This window comes from Callospermophilus lateralis, chromosome 19 (assembly GCF_048772815.1).
Source record: "Callospermophilus lateralis isolate mCalLat2 chromosome 19, mCalLat2.hap1, whole genome shotgun sequence".
NCBI classification, from domain to species: Eukaryota; Metazoa; Chordata; class Mammalia; order Rodentia; family Sciuridae; genus Callospermophilus; species Callospermophilus lateralis.
The window spans coordinates 7,684,590-7,703,263 of record NC_135323.1 but is presented as its reverse complement, the minus strand read 5'-3'; the positions used below and the strand labels follow the sequence as shown (position 1 = coordinate 7,703,263).

The window sequence follows — 18,674 nt, the reverse complement described above, 5'->3', positions numbered from 1 at the left end:
GGTGAAGCTGTGGCTGCCTCCCCGCTGTGCTGGGCACCGCCCTCCACTGCTCTGACCACTCAGGGCCTTTTGATGCCTGACGGAGGTTTGGTTGGCTTTCTTTTTTATTCCCAGCCTGTGTAGTCAAAATAGTGATGAGGAGGAAGTAAAAGAAGAAAACCAAGCTGGACAACCTTAAGGCCAAGTTGTAACTGTGTACCTAAAAATGTACACTACCTGGCTTAGGTACCCTGCTTTGTGCAGTGCCAAGGCAACCTCCAGGGAGGTGCCTCTTCCTTCCCACATACACTCAGGCTGGACCACTGCTCTTAAGTATTGTGCCTGCGCCTTGCAGAGAGATTGCTGTAATGCCCTTACCCTATTGCTCCAGCTATTTAGACAGGCTGCACAGAAAGCTGTGAGCTGAGCAGTAAGCAAATACCCTGGGCTGGACTGGCCAGGTGGAGGTGGCAGTCAGATGCTAATATTATGCCCTTGGAAGAGTCAGGTACTGTTACAACTGAAGAAAAGGGTTCAACCCTGTAAACATTGGTGTTCTGGCTCCTTTATGGAATCAAGCAGACATTCACTTTCAGTCATGGGCTGCAGGCATGCCATGGTGCAGAGGAGCTGGGATGAGCTGTCAGAGGATGCTGCCCTAGCCACTCTGCTCAATTAGGCTTAGTCAGAGATGGTAACCTGAGCCAGCTGCAGCCTTCTGAGAAGACAGAGTCTGCAGGGTTTTTGAGGAAAACCTTGAGCAGAGTAAACATCCCTGTCTTCTACTCACCCTGTGATAACCATAAGGAGATTCTTGGTTCTAATACTGAGTGGCCAGTTCTCTGGAATTGAGGTTTAGGGTGAAGGGCCCAAGCCATGGAGTCTGCAGATACTATCTTGGGTACCAGCCCTGTCCTTGTGAGCGGCCTATCCACCCGGTCTCTCCTCCTCTGGGCCACAGTGACCTCTTCTCTAAGTGGATTGCTTGTCAGCCTTGGCATGTCAGTTTCGTCTCAGATGCTGGGCACCACTATTGGCTCTAAGTGGCCTGAAGAATCATGGTGAAGGTTTGAGACATCAGGCAGGACCCCTGGTGGAGTCTCGGACAGCAAGCCCTGGGTGTTGCCAGCTGTTCAGATTTTAGCACAGGTTCTCAAAAGGGTTGGAAAGGGGCAGCTGGCTGTGTGTGCCGGGCCTGAAAGGACAGAGGCTGGAGTTTGCCCAGGTGGCAGAGTTCTTCTTGTAGCAATTAAGCACCTAGCTTATGAGAGGAAAAATAAAGCTTCAGAGGCGAGTTTTAGTCATCGCTTGCTTTAAAATCTCTTTAACCTTAGAGAAGCTGCTAGTAGCATCCCTCACATCTCAAGTAATGCAGGTGGGTACTCTTCCCACAGGAGGTGTCTGTGGACATTTGCTGATGATGGACATTTGATGCTGTGTAAGAAAAGCATCCAAGTGGAGGAGAGTTTGATCCAAAACTTCTTTTTTCCTAGTCAGACAAAAGTAATCCATTTCATAGAAGAGAATTTGGGTAGGATCAAACTGGAAAGTGGGGCAGCTGGGATTGTGGCTCAGTGGTAGGGCAATTGCCTAGCACATGTGAGTCATTGGATTTGATCCTTAGCGCCACATAAAAATAAATAAATAAATAAATAAAGGTATTGTGTTCATCTACAACTTAAAAAAAGAACTGGAAAGGGGGTGAAAAATCAACATAATCCCATCCTACAGAGATGATCTCTCATGAATGAGTAAATACATTGAATCAGAAGTTCTTGCTCCTGTTTCCTATGTCAAGAGTAGTAAGTTCACTGCTTGGACAGTGTCTGCCATTTCTTCTTCAGCCAAAGTGAATATTAAGAGCAGTTTTGGGTTTTTTTTTTTTTCCTCGCTGTACTAGAACTAGAATCCAACCAAGTTGGATGCAGCTCTATCACTGAGCTGCATCCCCACCCCTTAAAAGAAGTTCTTAAATACTGTTTTTTGGATGAAGCTATTAAGATGTAGTGGCCAGAGCTGTTTTTCCTTGTTGCCTCCAAAAAGTTCTTCAACTGTAGCAGTACCAGAAGCTCCAAGAGCAAAACAGTGTCACACTAGACTCATTTTCATGGCACTGGGAATCAAACCTAGACCTTTGTGCATGCTAGAAAAGGGCTGTACCCCTGAGCTGTGTTCCCATTCTCCAAACAGAGTCACTCTGAAAGATGGAAACAAACAGGTACAGAAACCATGAGCAAAGAGCTGCATCAAGCCAGGGAGAACATGGGGGAGCCAGCTGGGGTTCAGAGGCCTCTGGAGTGAAGCCTGCTGTTCTGTGGTGAGAACCTTCTGGGCTGCCATGGCAGCCCAGGTGGGCCAGGGGGGCTGAATGCGGATGGAGGTCAGTTCCCTTAAAATCTGAATTAATCTTTTCTTAAACTTTTTGTTGCAATAATATACAGAAAAGTTGCAAAAATATTCTCCTCATGTGGATTCGCATATGTGAATCTTTTCCCATTTTGTTTTCTTTCTCCCCCATTCTGCTAAGGCCTCGGGGTCCTGCATGTCCCTATAGTCCCTGATATTCTGGAATGGTTCCTCAGTTTCTGCCCTTGACATGTTACAGCTCACATTAATCACTTTGCAGTGTGTATGCTGGTCTGGGTTTCCTGTAACCTGGTGGCCAGACTCATTCTCTGAAGTAATACTCGGGGCTGCCGAGTCTGGGACATCTTGACCACATGCAAGATGGGCAGGCAGGAGGGGCACAAGATAAGATGTGAGAAGAGGCCTGGTCTTCCATTTCCTCTCCCCGTGCATGGTGCTCCCCTTGCATAGGACCCTGCCAGGGTTTTGCCCAGCCAGTTCCTGGCCCACCTGACTCCCTGGCATCTGACAGTGTACTGGAGAGAACAAGAATGTCCCCAGCATTCACCTGCTATACCTCTCACCCTGACCTCCCCAGCTAACTTCCAGTTTGTTCAGGGACAGGACCAGGGCTATTCTCTTCTCCAGCTAGCCTGTGTGAATGAGCAGGGGAGCCAGCTTCCCCTTTGCTCATCTTTCCATGCCGACACCTCAGTTCCCAAGATCAGGGACTCTCTTAGGAGCAGCCCTTCTGTCCAGCAGACTTCTGTGGTGATGGGCATATTCTAATTTGTGCTGTCCAATCCAGTGGGCCCTTGAACATTTCCAATGTGTCTTAGGGAGCTGAGGAAAGGGGATTTTAATTATTTTCCTTCCCTGGTGCTTGGGATAGAAACCAGGTCCTGATACTTGTAAGGCCGGGTCTCTTCCACTGAGGCACACCCCAAGCCCTGGTTTTCCTTTTAATTATTTTATGTTGAGACAGTTGCCTGTGACCAGGGCACCTGTACTAGACAGCACAACTGTGAACAGTCAGCTGAGTCCCTTTCAAAGGGTAGGTGGTAAATGTTTCTGAGTTAGCTTCAGGCAAGAAAGGAAGATGCTTAAAATTGGGTTTGGATTTTTTTCAGTGAACACATTCCAGCCAGAGGGACTTGTTTCTGCTACAGGAGAGCAGGTAGAGGAAAATAGGATGAGATGGAGCCAGTTGGGGGGCGGTGCTGACTCTCTAGGAAACAGCAAGGAGGTGACGAAATTCCTGCAGGGCTGAGAAGAGGTCTGCTGGGAGATCCCTGACTCCTAGAAGTCGCCTTTGCTGATGGTCACAGGACTGAACCTTTTACTCTGGGCTTCACTATCTTTTATCTTTTATTCTTTTTTCAGGGGGAGGGGTTAACCATTGTGTTGAGGTATGGCTGGCATACACAGAACTGCACATGCTTAGTGTACAATCAACAGGATTTTTGTTTTTTGGGTTTGAACCCAGAGGCACTCTACCACTGAGCTATATCCAGCCCTTTTTATTTTCATTTTGAGACAGGGTCTTGATAGGTGACCTTGAACTTGATATCTTCGCAGCTCAGTCTGGGATGACAGGTATGTGCCACACTCAGCTCAGTGTGATGAGTTTTGACATTGGTATAGACCCCTCAAGCTATCCTTCCCCACCGTGAGGGCAGTAAAGTCGCCCCCCCCCCCCCACATCCTAGAGCTCATTTATGTGATCTTGGTCTCTGTGTCTCCCTGCCTCCCCTACCCCCAGTTGACCACTGATCTGCTTTCTGCCCCATTGGTTCATTTGCATTTCTGGGACTTTCTATACACAGACCATGCAGTATATGCCCTGCTTTGTCTCACTTCTGTCACTTGGTATTGTGGTTCTGAGATGTCCAGGCTGTCACATGTGTTGTTCTTCACTGCTAGGCAGTGTCTCTGCCTGTTTGTGTGTCTGCCTGCTGATGGAACTGGGGCCTTCACCTTTACGTGGCCTTGGTGTGCATGCCATCTTGGGACAGGCCCTGTGCAGTGCAGGTGTGTAGGTGATGGCAGCTGGGACAGGAGGCTGGGACAGGAGGATCACAAGTTAGAGATCAGTCTCAACAACATAGACCCTGTCTCAAAATTTTAAAAATAGCCGGGCACATTTTTAGAATTTTAAATAATGGTAGTGCATGCTTGTAATCCCAGCGGCTTGGGAGGCTAACAAAGGAGGATCGAGAGTTCAAAGCCAGCCTTAGCAACTGCGAAGCGCTAAGCAACTCAGTGAGACCCTGTCTCTAAAAATAAAATACAAAATAGGGAAAGAGATGTGGCTCAGTGGTCAAATAACCCTATAACCCTGAGTTCAATCCCCAGTACCAAAAAAAAAAAATTATATATATATATATATACACACACACACACGTATATATGTATACATATATACGTACGTGTGTGTGTGTGTGTGTGTTTGTGTATATGTATATGAATTTTGGCTGGGGCTGTCACTCAGTGGTAGAATTCCCTTGAGTTCAGTCCCCAGTGTCACAAAAAAAAAAAAAAAAAAAGCAGAAATGTGCTCAGGACTGCTGGAGGAGGCAAAAGCCAGGAGACTGGAGTCTATTTTTGACCCCATGCAGAGACTGGCCTGTTCTAAGAACACATTCCAGCCACTGGGGACCAAGTCTCGCCCTGAAGAAATACAGTGTTTTTCGACACATTTAGAGCCCATGTAGTCAGTCATTTGCAGTTAGGTTTTTAAGCGCCTGTGAGGATAGGAGCTTTGGGATGGCACGTTGAATATGACAGATATACTTGAGTATGTGCCTCCTCTCAGCTCTGGAGTTTAGACCCCATCCCCACACAGCAGTGGATTCAAAGCAGGACCTCTTATTGAAGTGTTCTGGGGGCTTCTGCCTGCATCTTGGCTTCCCTTGACACTGGGTATCATTCCTTCCATTCTCTGCTTCTTGCTGGAGTTCTGTTCCCCAACCTTTTCCACCCTGGCCTTCCTACCACCTCTCCTCCTCCCTAGCAGATGAGTGCCCAAACAGATACTGCACTGGGTGCCTGCCCTGTGCCTTTCTTAAGTTTGGAATGCTCTTTTCTTGAGAGCCAGTACTCCTGGCCACAGAACAGGGGAAGCATTGGCTGGAGCAGCCACAGAGGATGAGTGATTTTTCCCAGCGTGGTACATGGGTTTAGCTTCTGTTTTCTTACTTCCCCTTGTATCACTGACATAATCCTTTTCTTTTCCCTGTCTTACCAATTCTTAAAAACCAGTATGTATTAAACCAGCTGGATGGGTTTTGGGCAGGCACGGGAGCACATATTCCCTTTAATGTAAATGTGAGGAATGCTTGCTGTGTTCCTGGGATACGGCCATTCTCAGAGCCATGTTGGAGTACAGAAGTATCCCTCCTCACGAGTGTGCCATCCAGCAGACCTTGGAAGCAGTTTCTGACACCCAGGGTCACCCTCAAGACCTGCTCTCCTGCTTTTCAGACCTAGGTTTAAGACAGTCATGGGAAATGGAAAGGTGGTTTGGGTCCTTTGCCTCTAGCCAACCTGGGGTAAAATTCTGCAGTGTCAGGCACATGCCATCCCCTGGGAATCGGCTGTAGAAGAAGGGCACCTGCCCAGCCCAAAAGTCAAAGATGAGAGTGTCTTTCTTTTGGAAATTGGTTTTTCTCCCTCCATTGGATGGAATCCTTTCGGTGACCCTGGTCTCTAGGACATGTGAGAAAGAATTCAATCTGAAATGTCAATTTGCGTTGCTGGTGGAATTTCCTTGCATGTGAAAGTGTCACAGGTCTGGCTAGTGCTTAAGAGGCAGTGCCTGGTTGTTGCTGCACTTCTGGGAATTCCATGCTGACCTCTGTGCATTTGGCAGGAAAGGTCAGTTGAGTTCTGTTTGGTTTTACAGTTGGAATAGAAAGAACCTTGCATTCTGGTGAACACTAAGAAGATATTTCTCTGATACTAGATGTTGAAAGGGCTTGTGCAGTCAGATTATTTTAATACATATCTTCAAATTCACCAGGAAACAAATTCTGATAAGCTGGCCAATAATGAGGGGTAAGGCGGTTTTCAAGTTAACCTGGAAAGAGAGATGTGAGAATAACCGAGGAAATGCTGGTGAGGAAGGTTTGTGAGGAAGCACACCCCTCGGGTTCAGGATTGTGTTTGGCACCAGTGTGCCTGGAACAAACCCTCTTTTGGTTTGATCAGAAATAGACCGAAACAGTGTGATCTAGCACCTGAGAAACGCAGCACTGTGCAGTGACAGGGTAGGAGAGGGGCAAACGTCACCAAGGCAGCTCCCACACACAGACCATAGGCCGCAGTGCCAGCACAGTGCAAGGCCTAGGTTTAGTTTTTGTTTTTTTTGTTTTTATGATACTAGAGACTGAACCCAGGAGTATTCTACCTCTGATCTACACCCCAACCCTTTTTATTGTTTTATTTTGAGACAGGGCCTCACTAAGTTGCTCAGGCTGGCTTCAAACTTGTATCTTCATGCCTCAACCTCCCGAGTAGCTGGGATCACAGATATGCACCACTGTGCCCAGCTAAGACACAAAGTCTTGATTAGGTATAGTGAAAATCCTAATGAATCAGTAAAAACAATATAACAGAATGAGTGATTTCCAGAGGTAGCCTATATAAAAAATACACTTGTGAAAAAGTTTTGGTGTCATCAGTGACGGGGGAACTGAAATTGCAGCCAGCCAGCCATGCCACCTTTCTCCTCGCAAACTAGCAGAAACCAACCCCATCTTTTCCAGGGACTAGGTGTGATGCTTGGTGTCATCAGTTAGTCCAGTAATGGTGGGTCCTGAGCTGAGCGGTGATTGAAATGCCATGGGAATAGTCAAGGCCCAGCTGTGTATTGTGGAGCCTGTGTTCAACAATTCCTAAACAGCAAGGCTTTTAGCGAGCAAGGGCCTCCTCCAGGTGGGGCTCTGTGGCAGCCTATGTGCCATGGGAGCATGAAGGAGTCAGAGTGCCCATGCATTGTGTTAACTGAGGAGAAGTTTCCAGAGGTGTTTGGTCTAGAGTCCCCTGTTGCTTGCTTTCAGGACTCAGCTATGCTGAGATTTGCCTGAAGGGGGCCAGCACCATAAAGGGTTGGAAGCCAGAGTCAAGAATGGGGAAACCCCCCATTCCAACCCTGCCACTGTCCAGCTCATGGCCTTTCGAGGCTTGAAGCCCATGGCCCTTCAGGTGAAGAAGGGCTGCAGTCCCCTTCTGGCTGCACACCTTTATAACACCTACCTGCTTGTTGTTTCTGTGCATAGAAATTCATTGAGTTTGAAGATGCCTTGGAACAAGAAAAAAAAGAGCTCCAGATCCAGGTGGAGCACTATGAGTTTCAGACACGCCAACTGGAACTGAAAGCCAAGAACTACGCCGATCAGAGTAAGTGGCTGGCAGGAGAGGTGACACGAGAGGGAGTTTGTGCATGGTGTGAGGCCCAGCTGGCTGGGGCAGAGACGAGAGCTTCTGGTGAAAGGAGATTAGAGGAAGCCCAGTGATTTTTCTCAACTACTTGTTTAATCTCCACACTAGCATGTGTTTCTGTAATCACCTCAGGTCCTTTGTGGAAGTGAGAAAAATGGATAAGACTCCTAATCACAAGGCTCTGCTGTTTTATAGTGAAATCTGACCTGAAAATGTCCACTCCGTGGTCTTGTGGTCCTGCTGGCTTCTTGCTCCCACCTGCCAGGGCAGTGAGTGACCGGTCTTTGTCCGGCTGAAGGTCCATCCACGACAAAGCCATTGCTGTCATGGCAGTGCCTAGGAGAGTCTCATGGTTGGCCAAGGGTGTCTGTGGGAAAACCCTGTCCCGGCAAAGCAAGGTGAAGAAAGGGTGTTTTGTGGCTTAGCGGTAGAGCGCTCATTTAGCACGTGCGAGGCCCTGGGTTCTATCCTCAGCACCACATAAAAATAAATTAATAAATAAAGGTATTTAAAAAATTATTACAGTATATTATTTAAAAAAAAATAAATCCGAGGGCTGGGGTTAGAGGTATTATGTCCAACTACCATTAAAAAATAAATATTTTTTAAAAACTAATTTAAAATAAATAAATAAAATCATTACCATGAGAACGTGTATTTTAGTCTTCAACATTATACCAAAACTGTCGTCATTAGCTGTGTAATCTTAGTCTCTATAAAGAGGTGTTTTATTGAAATCCATATTGCCACTTTACCTGATTTCCCTGGATGGCAGGAGCCTTTTTTTTCCCAATAAGTAAGAACCAAATTGGGGGAAAAACCAGTTTGCTATGTTGGGCCTCTCCCCATCCTTAGATGCCTTCCACAGCCAGCCACTTCCAGGTGCACTGGTGTTTAACCAGCCAGCCCCCAGCCTGAAGCCCCGCTGTAGGCACTCATAGGAAGCCCTTTCTGGAGTTCCCCATGCACTAGTGTTCCCTTTACTTAGACTGTGTGTCATGTGTGAAGAGAGAAGAAAGATTGCAACTAGATTGCAGGCAGTGATTACTTGTTGGGTAGGCACCAGGTGAGAGGGGTCATAGAGATGTCCTGGGACTCTAACACTACGTTCCTCTGCAGGAGAGCACAGTTAGGCAGCCAGCCTCTCCAAGGACAGAGCAGTGGCTGGGTCAGAACATGCCTGACATGGGTTGTGTGTTGTGCACCAGCACCTGTAAGTCCCTTGTGTGTTGGGTGCTTGTGTCCATAACAAGCCTTCTAGGCTTCTACCTTGAGCTGGAGCTCCTGCTGCTTCAGCGGGATCCCACACCACCAGACACACCAACCCAGGCTGCACAGCAGTGACCTCCACAGACACCGCCAGGCAGGCCACCTTCAGGTCGAGGAGCAAAGCACACCCTGCAGTGAGAGGTGGAACCATGTCATTTGATAAATCAACTGAAAGCAGACATCAGGAAGCCAAGGAAGGGTGGGAAGTTCTCACTCTGAGGATGGGGTATTGGCTGCTGAAGGATCATGCCACACGAGTCCCTGGACTTGTCTGTTTAATTGTCCTGCTTCTACTCTTCTTCCTGGCCCTCCCATCTTGCTGGGCTGCAAGGACAGAGGGCTGAGCAGAGCCACAGGGGGAGGCATCTAAGATCATTGCATGCTGGCTTTTGGCAGGACATGGGGGCATCACCTGGCCCCTGCTGCCAGTTAGCCTCTTGGGCAGTTGTCTGCTTGGGCAGGCACACATGGGGCCAGAGGGGACTATCCCAGTGTCACCAGTGGCCACCAATTTAGGGAAGCCTTGCTGTCAGTCTCAAGGAGCCATGATTGTGACTTGGTCTTCCCAGACCTCAGCGTGTGTAAGGAGTCCTGCTGTCTGTTCTGCCATTTTTCCAAAGTGCTGTCGCTCTTAGGAATGTCTAAGAGGTTGTCTCTTCCCACAAACATCTCATTCCTCTTTCTTCTTTGCTGCACTGGGATGAAACCAGGGCCTCCCATATCTTAGGCACATGTGCCACCACTGAGCCCTCACTCACCTTCAGTTTTGCCTCCATCACCAAACTTCCTAGCTGACCTGGGTAGAGATTGCTTCTGTGTACCTGCTTGTCCTGGTTTTATTTATAACTGAGTGAAGTGCTCTCCCACAGATAGCACACACCATGCCTGTCATGTCTGCCCTCCAGCAGTCATGGCCCTTAGGGCACAAGATGCTACACCAGCTTCTGGTCCTGGCCTGGGAGAGGGACCAGCCTTGTGGGAGCGGGCTGTGTGGCTGACCCATAGGCCTTGTGTCTTCTAGTCTCTCGGCTGGAGGAACGGGAATCTGAGATGAAGAAGGAGTACAACGCCCTGCACCAGCGGCACACGGAGGTGGGCACCAATGGGCCTCCCTGGGTGGGAGGGGCCTGAGCTGCAGCCTACACCTGCTATTTGCTGGTGCCACCTGTGTCTGGAGGGAAGCTGTCTGCCTCAGCTGGTTTGGCCCCTTCCCCTGGAGTTGCCTGTTTTCATTGGAGCACAACTGCATCTGAATCTTGGTGGTGAGGGGCCCAGGGGGCTTCACTGATGAGAGTCCCCTCTTGGCAGATGATTCAGACCTACGTGGAGCACATCGAGAGATCCAAGATGCAGCAGGTTGGGGGGAGCAGCCAGACGGAGAGCAGCCTGCCAGGGCGGAGGTAGGCCAGCTAAGGTGGCAGAGGGGAGGCAGAGGACTTTTGGGCAGGAGTGCATTTAGAGGTGGCTGTGGCTGAGGGCTTGTGAGTAGCCAGGCTATGCCTTATGTGAGTCGCGGGTCAGTCTCCAGAGGCTCAGCAAAGTTGCATGTGTTCAGCCCTCACTATTCACATAGCTGGCAAATTTTCCCATTCATCAAAATATATTTGAAACCTCAAAATCAGTGCTCAACAGTGCTTTTGCTTTTGCAATCATTTACACAAGGAATGGGTTTAACTCAGTATAAGGCAGAACCAAGGGATCTGCCTGTCTGCCTCTCATACCAGGATTACACAGGGAAGGGCCAGAAGGGGCTGGACCCTGTTCTGCAACAAGCACCTGGAGACCTCTACCTGCTGGCGGGCTTTGAAGCCCAGCTCTGGCATCTGTTAATGGGGCTTCAGCCGATCACCCAATGCTCTGACCTCATCTCATTTATAAAATAAAGAAGGTAGAGTTTGCTAGTTATGACTTGTGGATAAAACTAAGATCTGTGTGGAGTGTGAACACATACTTGGGGTAGGGGCTCAGTGTCTGAGGATCTGTGTTCTAGGTGAGTGGAGCATGCTACTGCTAACTGACAGGATGGGCGGAGGTCAGGCCACCTTAGCCAACCATTGAGCCTCATTCCCTCTGCAGGGCAGGTTGATGCAGCAGATCCCCAGGCCCCTCTCTGTTTCAGGCCCAGGGAGCAGTATCAGAGGTCCTATCCAGTTGTGACCAGCATGAGGGGGTGAGTGGGAGAGTACAGTTGGAGGCCTGGGCCAAGGGTTCTACACCTCCATCATGTGGGGGAAGGGCCTGAAGCCAGGACCACAGGGTGAGCCAGTTGCACCCATCGCCCTGTGGCCCCTGATTCTGCAGATAGGCTGGGCCAGGGAGCACCCTTGGCACACTGCGTAAAAGCTGTTGCTTACATTTTCTTCCGTGCCCGCCTATTCTGTGTGTTATGTGTATAACAAAAAGGTTCAGAGGTCCAGCTCTGGACTTCATCGGCCACTGACCAGGAAGTTGGGCAAAGCTGTCTGCTTCTGTGCCCCAGAGTCTCCAACCTGGAAACAGAAACAGACGTGTGTGCCATTGTCTCTCCAGGACTGCAGCAGGGAGCAAGGCACTAGCAGTGTGCTTGCAGACACGAGTCACTGCCTACCACGGAATGGGGCTGTATTGCCCCCTGGGTGGGCACGGCTGCATCAGCAGCTGCCGGGCAGCACTAGAGTTAGCAAGGCAGTGTGGGCAAGAGAGCTTGGCAGACTGTGACACTGTAGTTTACAGTCGCATCTGAATGGGGAAAGTACAATTCCAAGTGTTTCTCCTTAGCACACTGTGGATGTGCTGACTTCTGGCCCTCAGAATGGCCACAAGGATTTCCAAACAGCTGGTCTTGAATTCTAACCCAGAGTCAAGGGTCTTAGTGTTGTTTTGTGGGGAGCTGTTTTGTGTGAGAGCTGCAGTGATTCTGGAACTTCCTGCCTATCTTCTGCCAGTGCACCCTTAAAAGGGGAACAGCCCAAAGGTCACACAGTAGAGAGCACAGGGAGACACATATCTGGGCTATCCTAGGAGCCGTGAGTGACCAGGATCTTGTGTCACAGTGGGCAGTGCCCCAGGCCCTGTGGACACTACATAAATTGGACTCCGTAGGACACTGGGCTCACCTAAAACCCTGCCACCCGTGCTCTGAAACCAGCCGGTGAAGGTTCTAGCCATCACCGTGGGCAGTTCAGGCCTCCCATTTCTCTGTGTATAGTGGAGGAGCCATAGCTGTGGGGCAGGGTGTGCTTTGTCATGGATGATCCCATGGTGGGTGGGGAGAAGTAGGCCCTATCAGATCACCTGCTTCTTCAGGTGTCCCTGTAGGACCCACAGCCTTGAGCAGTGCACCAGTCAGTGTTGGCCCCTTGGTTTCTCCCTATTGGTCAGAGTTCAGCTCTGGTTGCAGGACAGGCAGACTGTGGGAAGCTGGCTCCCGCTGAGGAGCCCACAGCCCTGGGACTTGTGTGTGCCACTCAGGCCTCATTCCTCAGCCTTGCTGGGACTTTACAGCAGCTCTTCCTCTTCCCTCAGGGAGCCAGAATGAGCCCTGTGAGAAGCCCTTGACCTGCTTCATAGGGGTAGTCCTGGGATCTGCTCTGACCATGCTATTCTGACCAGGTCCTATGGTCTGGCAGTGGCTAACCATGTCCTCTGGACAGCACAGGGCCTCTGGTGCCTGTCGGCAAGAGTGTGCCCCCTGGGCTGGGGATGTGGCTCAAGCGGTAGCGCGCTCGCCTGGCATGCATGCGGCCTGGGTTCGATCCTCAGCACCACATACAAACAAAGATGTTGTGTCCATCGAAAACTAAAAAATAAAAAAAATTTAAAAAAAAAGAGTGTGCCCCCTGCACATGGCTGTCCTAGAAGCCCAGGCACTCGTTTATTTACCGTGGAATCCCAGCATGTCCAGGAAAGGGAGGGTGTCTTGTGACACTAGTCTTTGTTACACTGATCTGATCTGCCAGCTGAGCAGTAGGTGTAAGCAGCCATGTCACCTTCATCTTGAGACCCTGTGAGTTGCCCACCTCTGCAGGACACATGAGAATGCTGGCTGTGTTGCAGGTGGCTTTCAGCCGTGAGAGGCCAAGGTGCTCCCAGGACTGGGGAGAGGGGAATTGGAGGGGCAGTGCCCAGGTCTAGGTTGTCGCCATCACTCGTCTAGCTGTCAGTTACACTGGGCTGTGCCTTCCCCACCATGATGTCTGGGCTCCTGGGTGTGGACAGGGGCTGCCACCTGAGGCCTCCACAGTAGCTGACTAAGGTCAAGAAAGTGCAGCTTTGTCCCCCTACAAAGTGTGAGCCCTTCTGGGCTTGGGAGGCTAAGGTGGAGGGCAGATAGGTCCTGTCCCCTGTGCTCAAACCCTCTCAGCTCCCCCGAGGTCCTAGTTCCTCCTTATTCTGAGCTGTCGACCACTCCTGACCCACACCAACTTTTTCTGCACTCCTGGTGTGATTTTCAGAGTCTGTGTGTCTCAGCAGGAGCTCAGACATCAGCTGTGCTTAGGCATGAGCAGGAGCATGCGTGTGTCTCAACTCTGTCACCTTCCTCTGTGTGCACACGTGTGCTTGTGCTTCTGCAGTAGATGTGTACATGCTGCACTTGCTGAACTACTGCACAGGCCCCATCCAGGGCCTCTTGTTGAAGTCAAGATGTCTGTGTGTGTGACCACTGTTGTGTGTAGGTGAGTGGGGGTTGGGCCACCTTCTTGTCTCCCCATCATTGTCCTTGAGCTTCTTCCTCTGAGCGTGTGCACAGCCAGGAGCTGGCCTGACCTTCATTCTCTAACGTGGTCTTCTTGTCCTGCCCTGTGCTGTCGCTGCTGTGTGCTGGCCGTGTCTGTCGCTGCCCTGCAGTCCTCGCCAGTCATGGAGGAAGAGGTAACGCTGTGGGTCTCTGTCTACTCAGTGCTGGGGTTGCCTTGGGCCATATGTGCCACATCAAGCTGTGGAAGTCCTTGGTTTGTGTGTCCATTGCCCCATCTTGTGCGGCAAGAGCCGCCCCCATGCTCCCTGCTGTCGTCCTGTATCATGTGGTGGCAGTGAGGATGGCATTGGCTTGGGCCTAGGGACATGTTAAGTGCGTTTCACCTGAGGTCACGAGTTTAAGTGCTGAACAGGGTCAGCCAGGCCCCAGGGTGCTCCCCATGCTAATATTAGCCTCTCAAAAGAGGCAAAGTGGGTAAAAGGAGGCGGGAGCCTGCTGGGGCAGGCAAGGGTGTAGCCCACCCCAGGCTCTGCTACTCCAGGCTTTGTGGGCTCTTGACAGGGAGCAGCTCTTGGGACTGGGCCCAGGAGGCTCTGGTAGAGATCCAGTACTTTCCAGCTGTCTTTCTCAGCATCTTAGAGTCTCCAAGTCTTGACAGGTACTGGCATCCCGTGAAGGGGTCATGAGAGCTGGCCATAGGCAAACGCCTTCTGATGTGGCTGAGTGTAGCTCCTCTGCTCCAGCAGGGTGCTGCCCCTCTGGTCCTGTGCCTGCCACTCCAACAGCCCAGTTGACACAGCCAGGTCCCAGCAGGCATCGGGAAACAGACCAGCTCTCCAATCCCTAGAGCTGTCTGGGCACCCTTTCGCAGGGTCATCCTTCATAAAGCCATCCTCCAGCCACAGGAAGCATAGGCAGCATGCCTCTGCTCTCTCCTGCTCTCTGTCCTGTTTCCTTCAAGTACAAGAGGCTGAGGCATGCAGTAGTGCTAGTTCTTGCCCTGTCACCTCCAAGCAGAGCAGACTAGATCTGCCCCAGGGAAGATTGTGCTGCCCAGTCCTCCATGCCATTGAGGCCTGCCTGTTTAGAGGCCTCTGATGGGAAGACATGCAATGGGAGTACCTCTGTTCCCAGCACGACTTGCAGCCCTCCTAAGGTTCTCCTGGGACTGAGCCCACAGTAGGTGTGTTGGGCTTGGCTCTCTTGACTCTGTCTGCCTGATGCTCAGAGCCTCAGAGGACTCAGCTTCCTGTCGAGGCTCGTGACAGGAGATCCTCCCTCAAAGGCTTCAGCAGATGAGGCATGCCTCACTTTACTAAAGACACATGGTATTCAAATGTTTTATAGTGATAAGACCTCATGAAAAACCAGATTGGTAGGAAAGCAGGGAGCAAAGAACTGGGCAGCAGACTGATGCCTCTACTGGCCCCGAGCAGAGACAGGGCTGACAGGTTACCTATGAGGAGACAAGTCTGGGCTTTGTCATCATAAAAGTCACTCAAGGGAAATGGCCTGTCACCGCCTTGCTGTGAGATTGCTAGTGCTGACACCAGCGGTGACCATTAAAATTTGAGCTAGAGGCCAGGCACAGTGGTGCACGCATATAATCCCAATGGCTGGGGAGGCTGAGGCAGGAGGATCACGAGTTCAAAGCCAGCCTCAGCATCTGCAAGGTGCTAAGCTACTCAGTGAGTCCCTGTCTCTAAATAAAATACAAAATACGGATGGGGGTTGTGATTCAGTAGTCGAGTGCCCTGAATTCAATCCCCGTAACCCCCGCCGAGAAAAAAAAGAAAAAGAAAAAGAAATTGAGCTAGAGAAAAGTGATACATCAGTGAGGGAGGGGAACGATCACACAGGGTCATGAGGAATGGAGACTCCCCAGCACGTGAGTGCTGCTGCCCAACTGGTCCTGCCCTCTGAAGTTGGACTGCAGGATGGCCTTTTGAGAAGCTCTGTCCACCAGAGAGGCCTCATGGCCCAGCAAAGGCGTCCACTCTTTCTCAGCTGACATTAACCTCCACTTCCTCTTATCCTCCCCCTTTCCAGCAGGAAGGAACGTCCCACCTCTCTGAACGTCTTCCCCCTGGCTGACGGCATGGTACGTGCACAGATGGGGGGCAAGCTCGTGTCTGCGGGGGACCACTGGCACCTGAGTGACCTCGGCCAGCTGCAGTCCATCTCCAGCTACCAGGTTTTGTAGCCGTGCGTGGAGTAAGGGCCCCAGTGCCGGTGCCCACGTCCATCTAGGGAGCCCTGTCTTTGCATGCCACCCCGTGCAGCTCCCCTGTGTTAGTCTAGCTCCTCTGGCTTGGTGTCAGGAGGAATGGGCCTCAGTGACCCTGTGTTGCCATAGCCACTTTATGTGGCTTCCAATGGCACCTGCTAGACCAGGCTGGGCCTCTCTGATCCTTCCTTAGGTGGACCACTCTACAGTGGAGATGCTGTGTCTATTAGGGCTGAGCTCAGCAGCTCTCCACCAGCACACCCCAAAGTGCAGTATCCCCTCAAACCAGACTTAGGCAGGACGCACATTGCTTCCCAAGCTGCCTCTGCTTTCATAGGTTTAGTCCTGAGACAGTATTTCAGCTGGAGGAAGCCAAAGGGCTTTCTCGTTGGGCCCTTCTCCCATCCTTGGAGATAGCTGTGAGTTAAAAAGGAAGGTCCCCCACTCTCTCTTCATAGGTCTTTACAGCCACCCAGAGAAGGCCAGATCCTCCATGCAGGACCTGGTCTCTTGCTACACCCTGTACATAATGCTCAGGCTGCTGCCACAGGACAGGGCTTTCTGGCCACATTGCCAGAAAAGGCAGGCCACCTTCCTGGGCAGAGGAGCTGGCACTGGGTCTGGTGGCTTGCCTCCCAACATCCCCAGAGGACATGTGGGGCCTGTGGGCTGGGCATGTGAGGCTTAGATTTTTGCTTGCTGCTAGCCCTTGGAAAGTGATCCATGGTCCCATGGCTGTTCCAGGGAGTAAAGTCACCAGCCATGATCCTCACTGTCCTGCCAGTGTCGGTGTACAGGAGGAGGGCAACAGGCACATGGGGAACTGGCTGCTCACCCTCCCCCACTCCTGCTCTGCAGCAGGGACTCTCAGGGGGCCCCCTGGCCCGTCTTTCTTCCCACAAAGCCTTTTCTTTCTCTACTACATTGTCTGAAACAGTCTTTCTCTCCATAAATCATAGTGTTTTATGTTTTAGTTCACAGTGTGTTTTGTTTGATTTTTCTTTTTTTTTCCTTTTAATAATTATCTTTTAAGTTTTTTTTTTTCCATGCTCCAGGTTTTAATTTCTTAATTTTTTTGTTTTTTGTTTTGTTTTTGTTTTCATGTACCATAGTGTTTTAACCAAACAGTTGTGGCCACTCATGGTGAGGAATGACCGCTAGGAGTGTGTGGGTTCTTTGCAATACACTTGGAGGTCACTGCCCCACGTTGATGTTTAGGAGGTTGAGAGGTTTGCCCTAGGTAAGTGGTGACCCTATAGGATAACAGCTGGGGCCCTGGGGGCGGCGTGGCCAGTGGGCAGTATGCCCTACAGTGACCACAAGGGTCTCTGAAGGCGGGGAAAACGTGGCACAGAGGAAAGTGGTCCAAAATGTGCCTCACTGCACCCCCGGCTTCTGCCTGAGCTGCTGGCATTTCTGCTTCCCTTTTAGGAGGGCAGCAGAGACCTGACCCTGCAGATCTGTTGTGGGGAAGGCCCAGGTTCTTAAGAGATCTGCATCACTGGTGGTAGTGTGAAGCAGAGTGGTCTCCCCTTCTCACACCAGGAACAAGCTGTGTGGTCTAAACATATGTTCGGACGTCAGGGTGAAGCAGAGTGATCTCCCTTTCTTTCTCACACCAGGCATAAGCTATGTGTCTGGCCTAAGCCCACATTCAGATTTAAGTGCAAAGCCTCAGCCACTGGGAGACAGCTAGACTGTGTGCAGTGTGTCTCACCCGGTACTGCTGATGCCTGGGCATTGTAGAGGTTGAGTGGCAACCCTGGTCTCCAGCCCTCTCCAGCCTGACAGCAGCTGTCCCTGACCTCTTCCAGACATCCCTGCACATAGTCGCCCCATCTGAGAGCTACTGTTGTGGAGGAATTTGTGGGTGTTTTGTTTTTTCCTTTTTTGATGCTGGGGATGGAACCCAGGGCCTTGGCACATGCAGGGCAGATGCTCTAACACTGAACCACATCCTCAGCCCTTTTTTTGTGGTTATTTTGAGACAGTGTTTGGGTAAGTTTCCCAGACTAACTCAAAACTTGGGGAGCCTCCTGACCCAGCCTCCCCAACAGTTAGAATCACAGTGTGTGCCACCATGCCCAGCTACATGTGAGATTTTGAGACTCCTTGTATAGAAATTTGGGAGCCTGGTACATGGAGTTGGAAACCTGTTCTCTGAATAAGTAGTGGTGTCTATAACTGAGGCCCTGCCCAAGCCTGGTGCTGAGCCCGTGGTCAGGCAAAGGCACATGGCAGATACAGCTCTGACCTTGGGAGCATGCACTTATCCATTCAGGTCCCTGTGTTCACCACTGTAGACAGGACTGCACGCCTTCCTCTTCCATCTGTTCCCTTCCCAAGTGAGCATCCTCACCAGTAGGAAGTTCCTCTGAAGGTGTCCCCCCTCTGGGAACACCACAGAATGTGGTGCGGCTGTCTGCCTGGGATGTGCAGATTGATCTGCCTCAGAGCCCCACAAGCTGTTCCCTTCCTGTACAATGAGGGAGGGCAGGGAGGGGAGCAAGGGGGGGCGCAGGCCAGCTATGGCCTGGGCTGCCTGGAAGGCTGGCGCAGCTGCCCAGGCTTCATCAGGGTATGAACATGAGTTAATAGGGAAGTGTTTGGGGCTCTTTGTATTGAAACTGTGCAATATTTTCATCAGGAAAGACCATAGGAAAAGAGTGTTTGTTTCATGTCCCATGCAATTCAGATAAAATGTCTTCCTAATGAGATTCCTGAGGTAAGTAC

The 18,674-nt window shown here is 50.7% G+C and overlaps 1 protein-coding gene across 17 annotated transcripts in view; it reads left to right on the top strand.

The window, feature by feature from the left end:
* The window catches only part of Mapk8ip3 (mitogen-activated protein kinase 8 interacting protein 3), a 40,354-nt gene that overhangs the window by 730 nt on the left and 20,950 nt on the right, over nucleotides 1–18,674 (top strand). For 4 of the 17 annotated variants that reach the window (XM_076840634.2, XM_076840637.2, XM_076840641.2 and 1 more), the window contains exons 2-6: nucleotides 7,605–7,725; nucleotides 10,058–10,128; nucleotides 10,345–10,436; nucleotides 13,864–13,887; nucleotides 15,764–15,908. In XM_076840634.2, the coding sequence (XP_076696749.1) occupies nucleotides 7,605–7,725; nucleotides 10,058–10,128; nucleotides 10,345–10,436; nucleotides 13,864–13,887; nucleotides 15,764–15,908 (453 nt within the window). Of the gene's footprint in view, nucleotides 1–7,604; nucleotides 7,726–10,057; nucleotides 10,129–10,344; nucleotides 10,437–13,863; nucleotides 13,888–15,763; nucleotides 15,909–17,090; nucleotides 17,182–18,674 lie in introns of those variants that run through there. The other 13 variants (XM_076840639.2, XM_076840650.2, XM_076840638.2 and 10 more) reach the window with 7 other exon arrangements.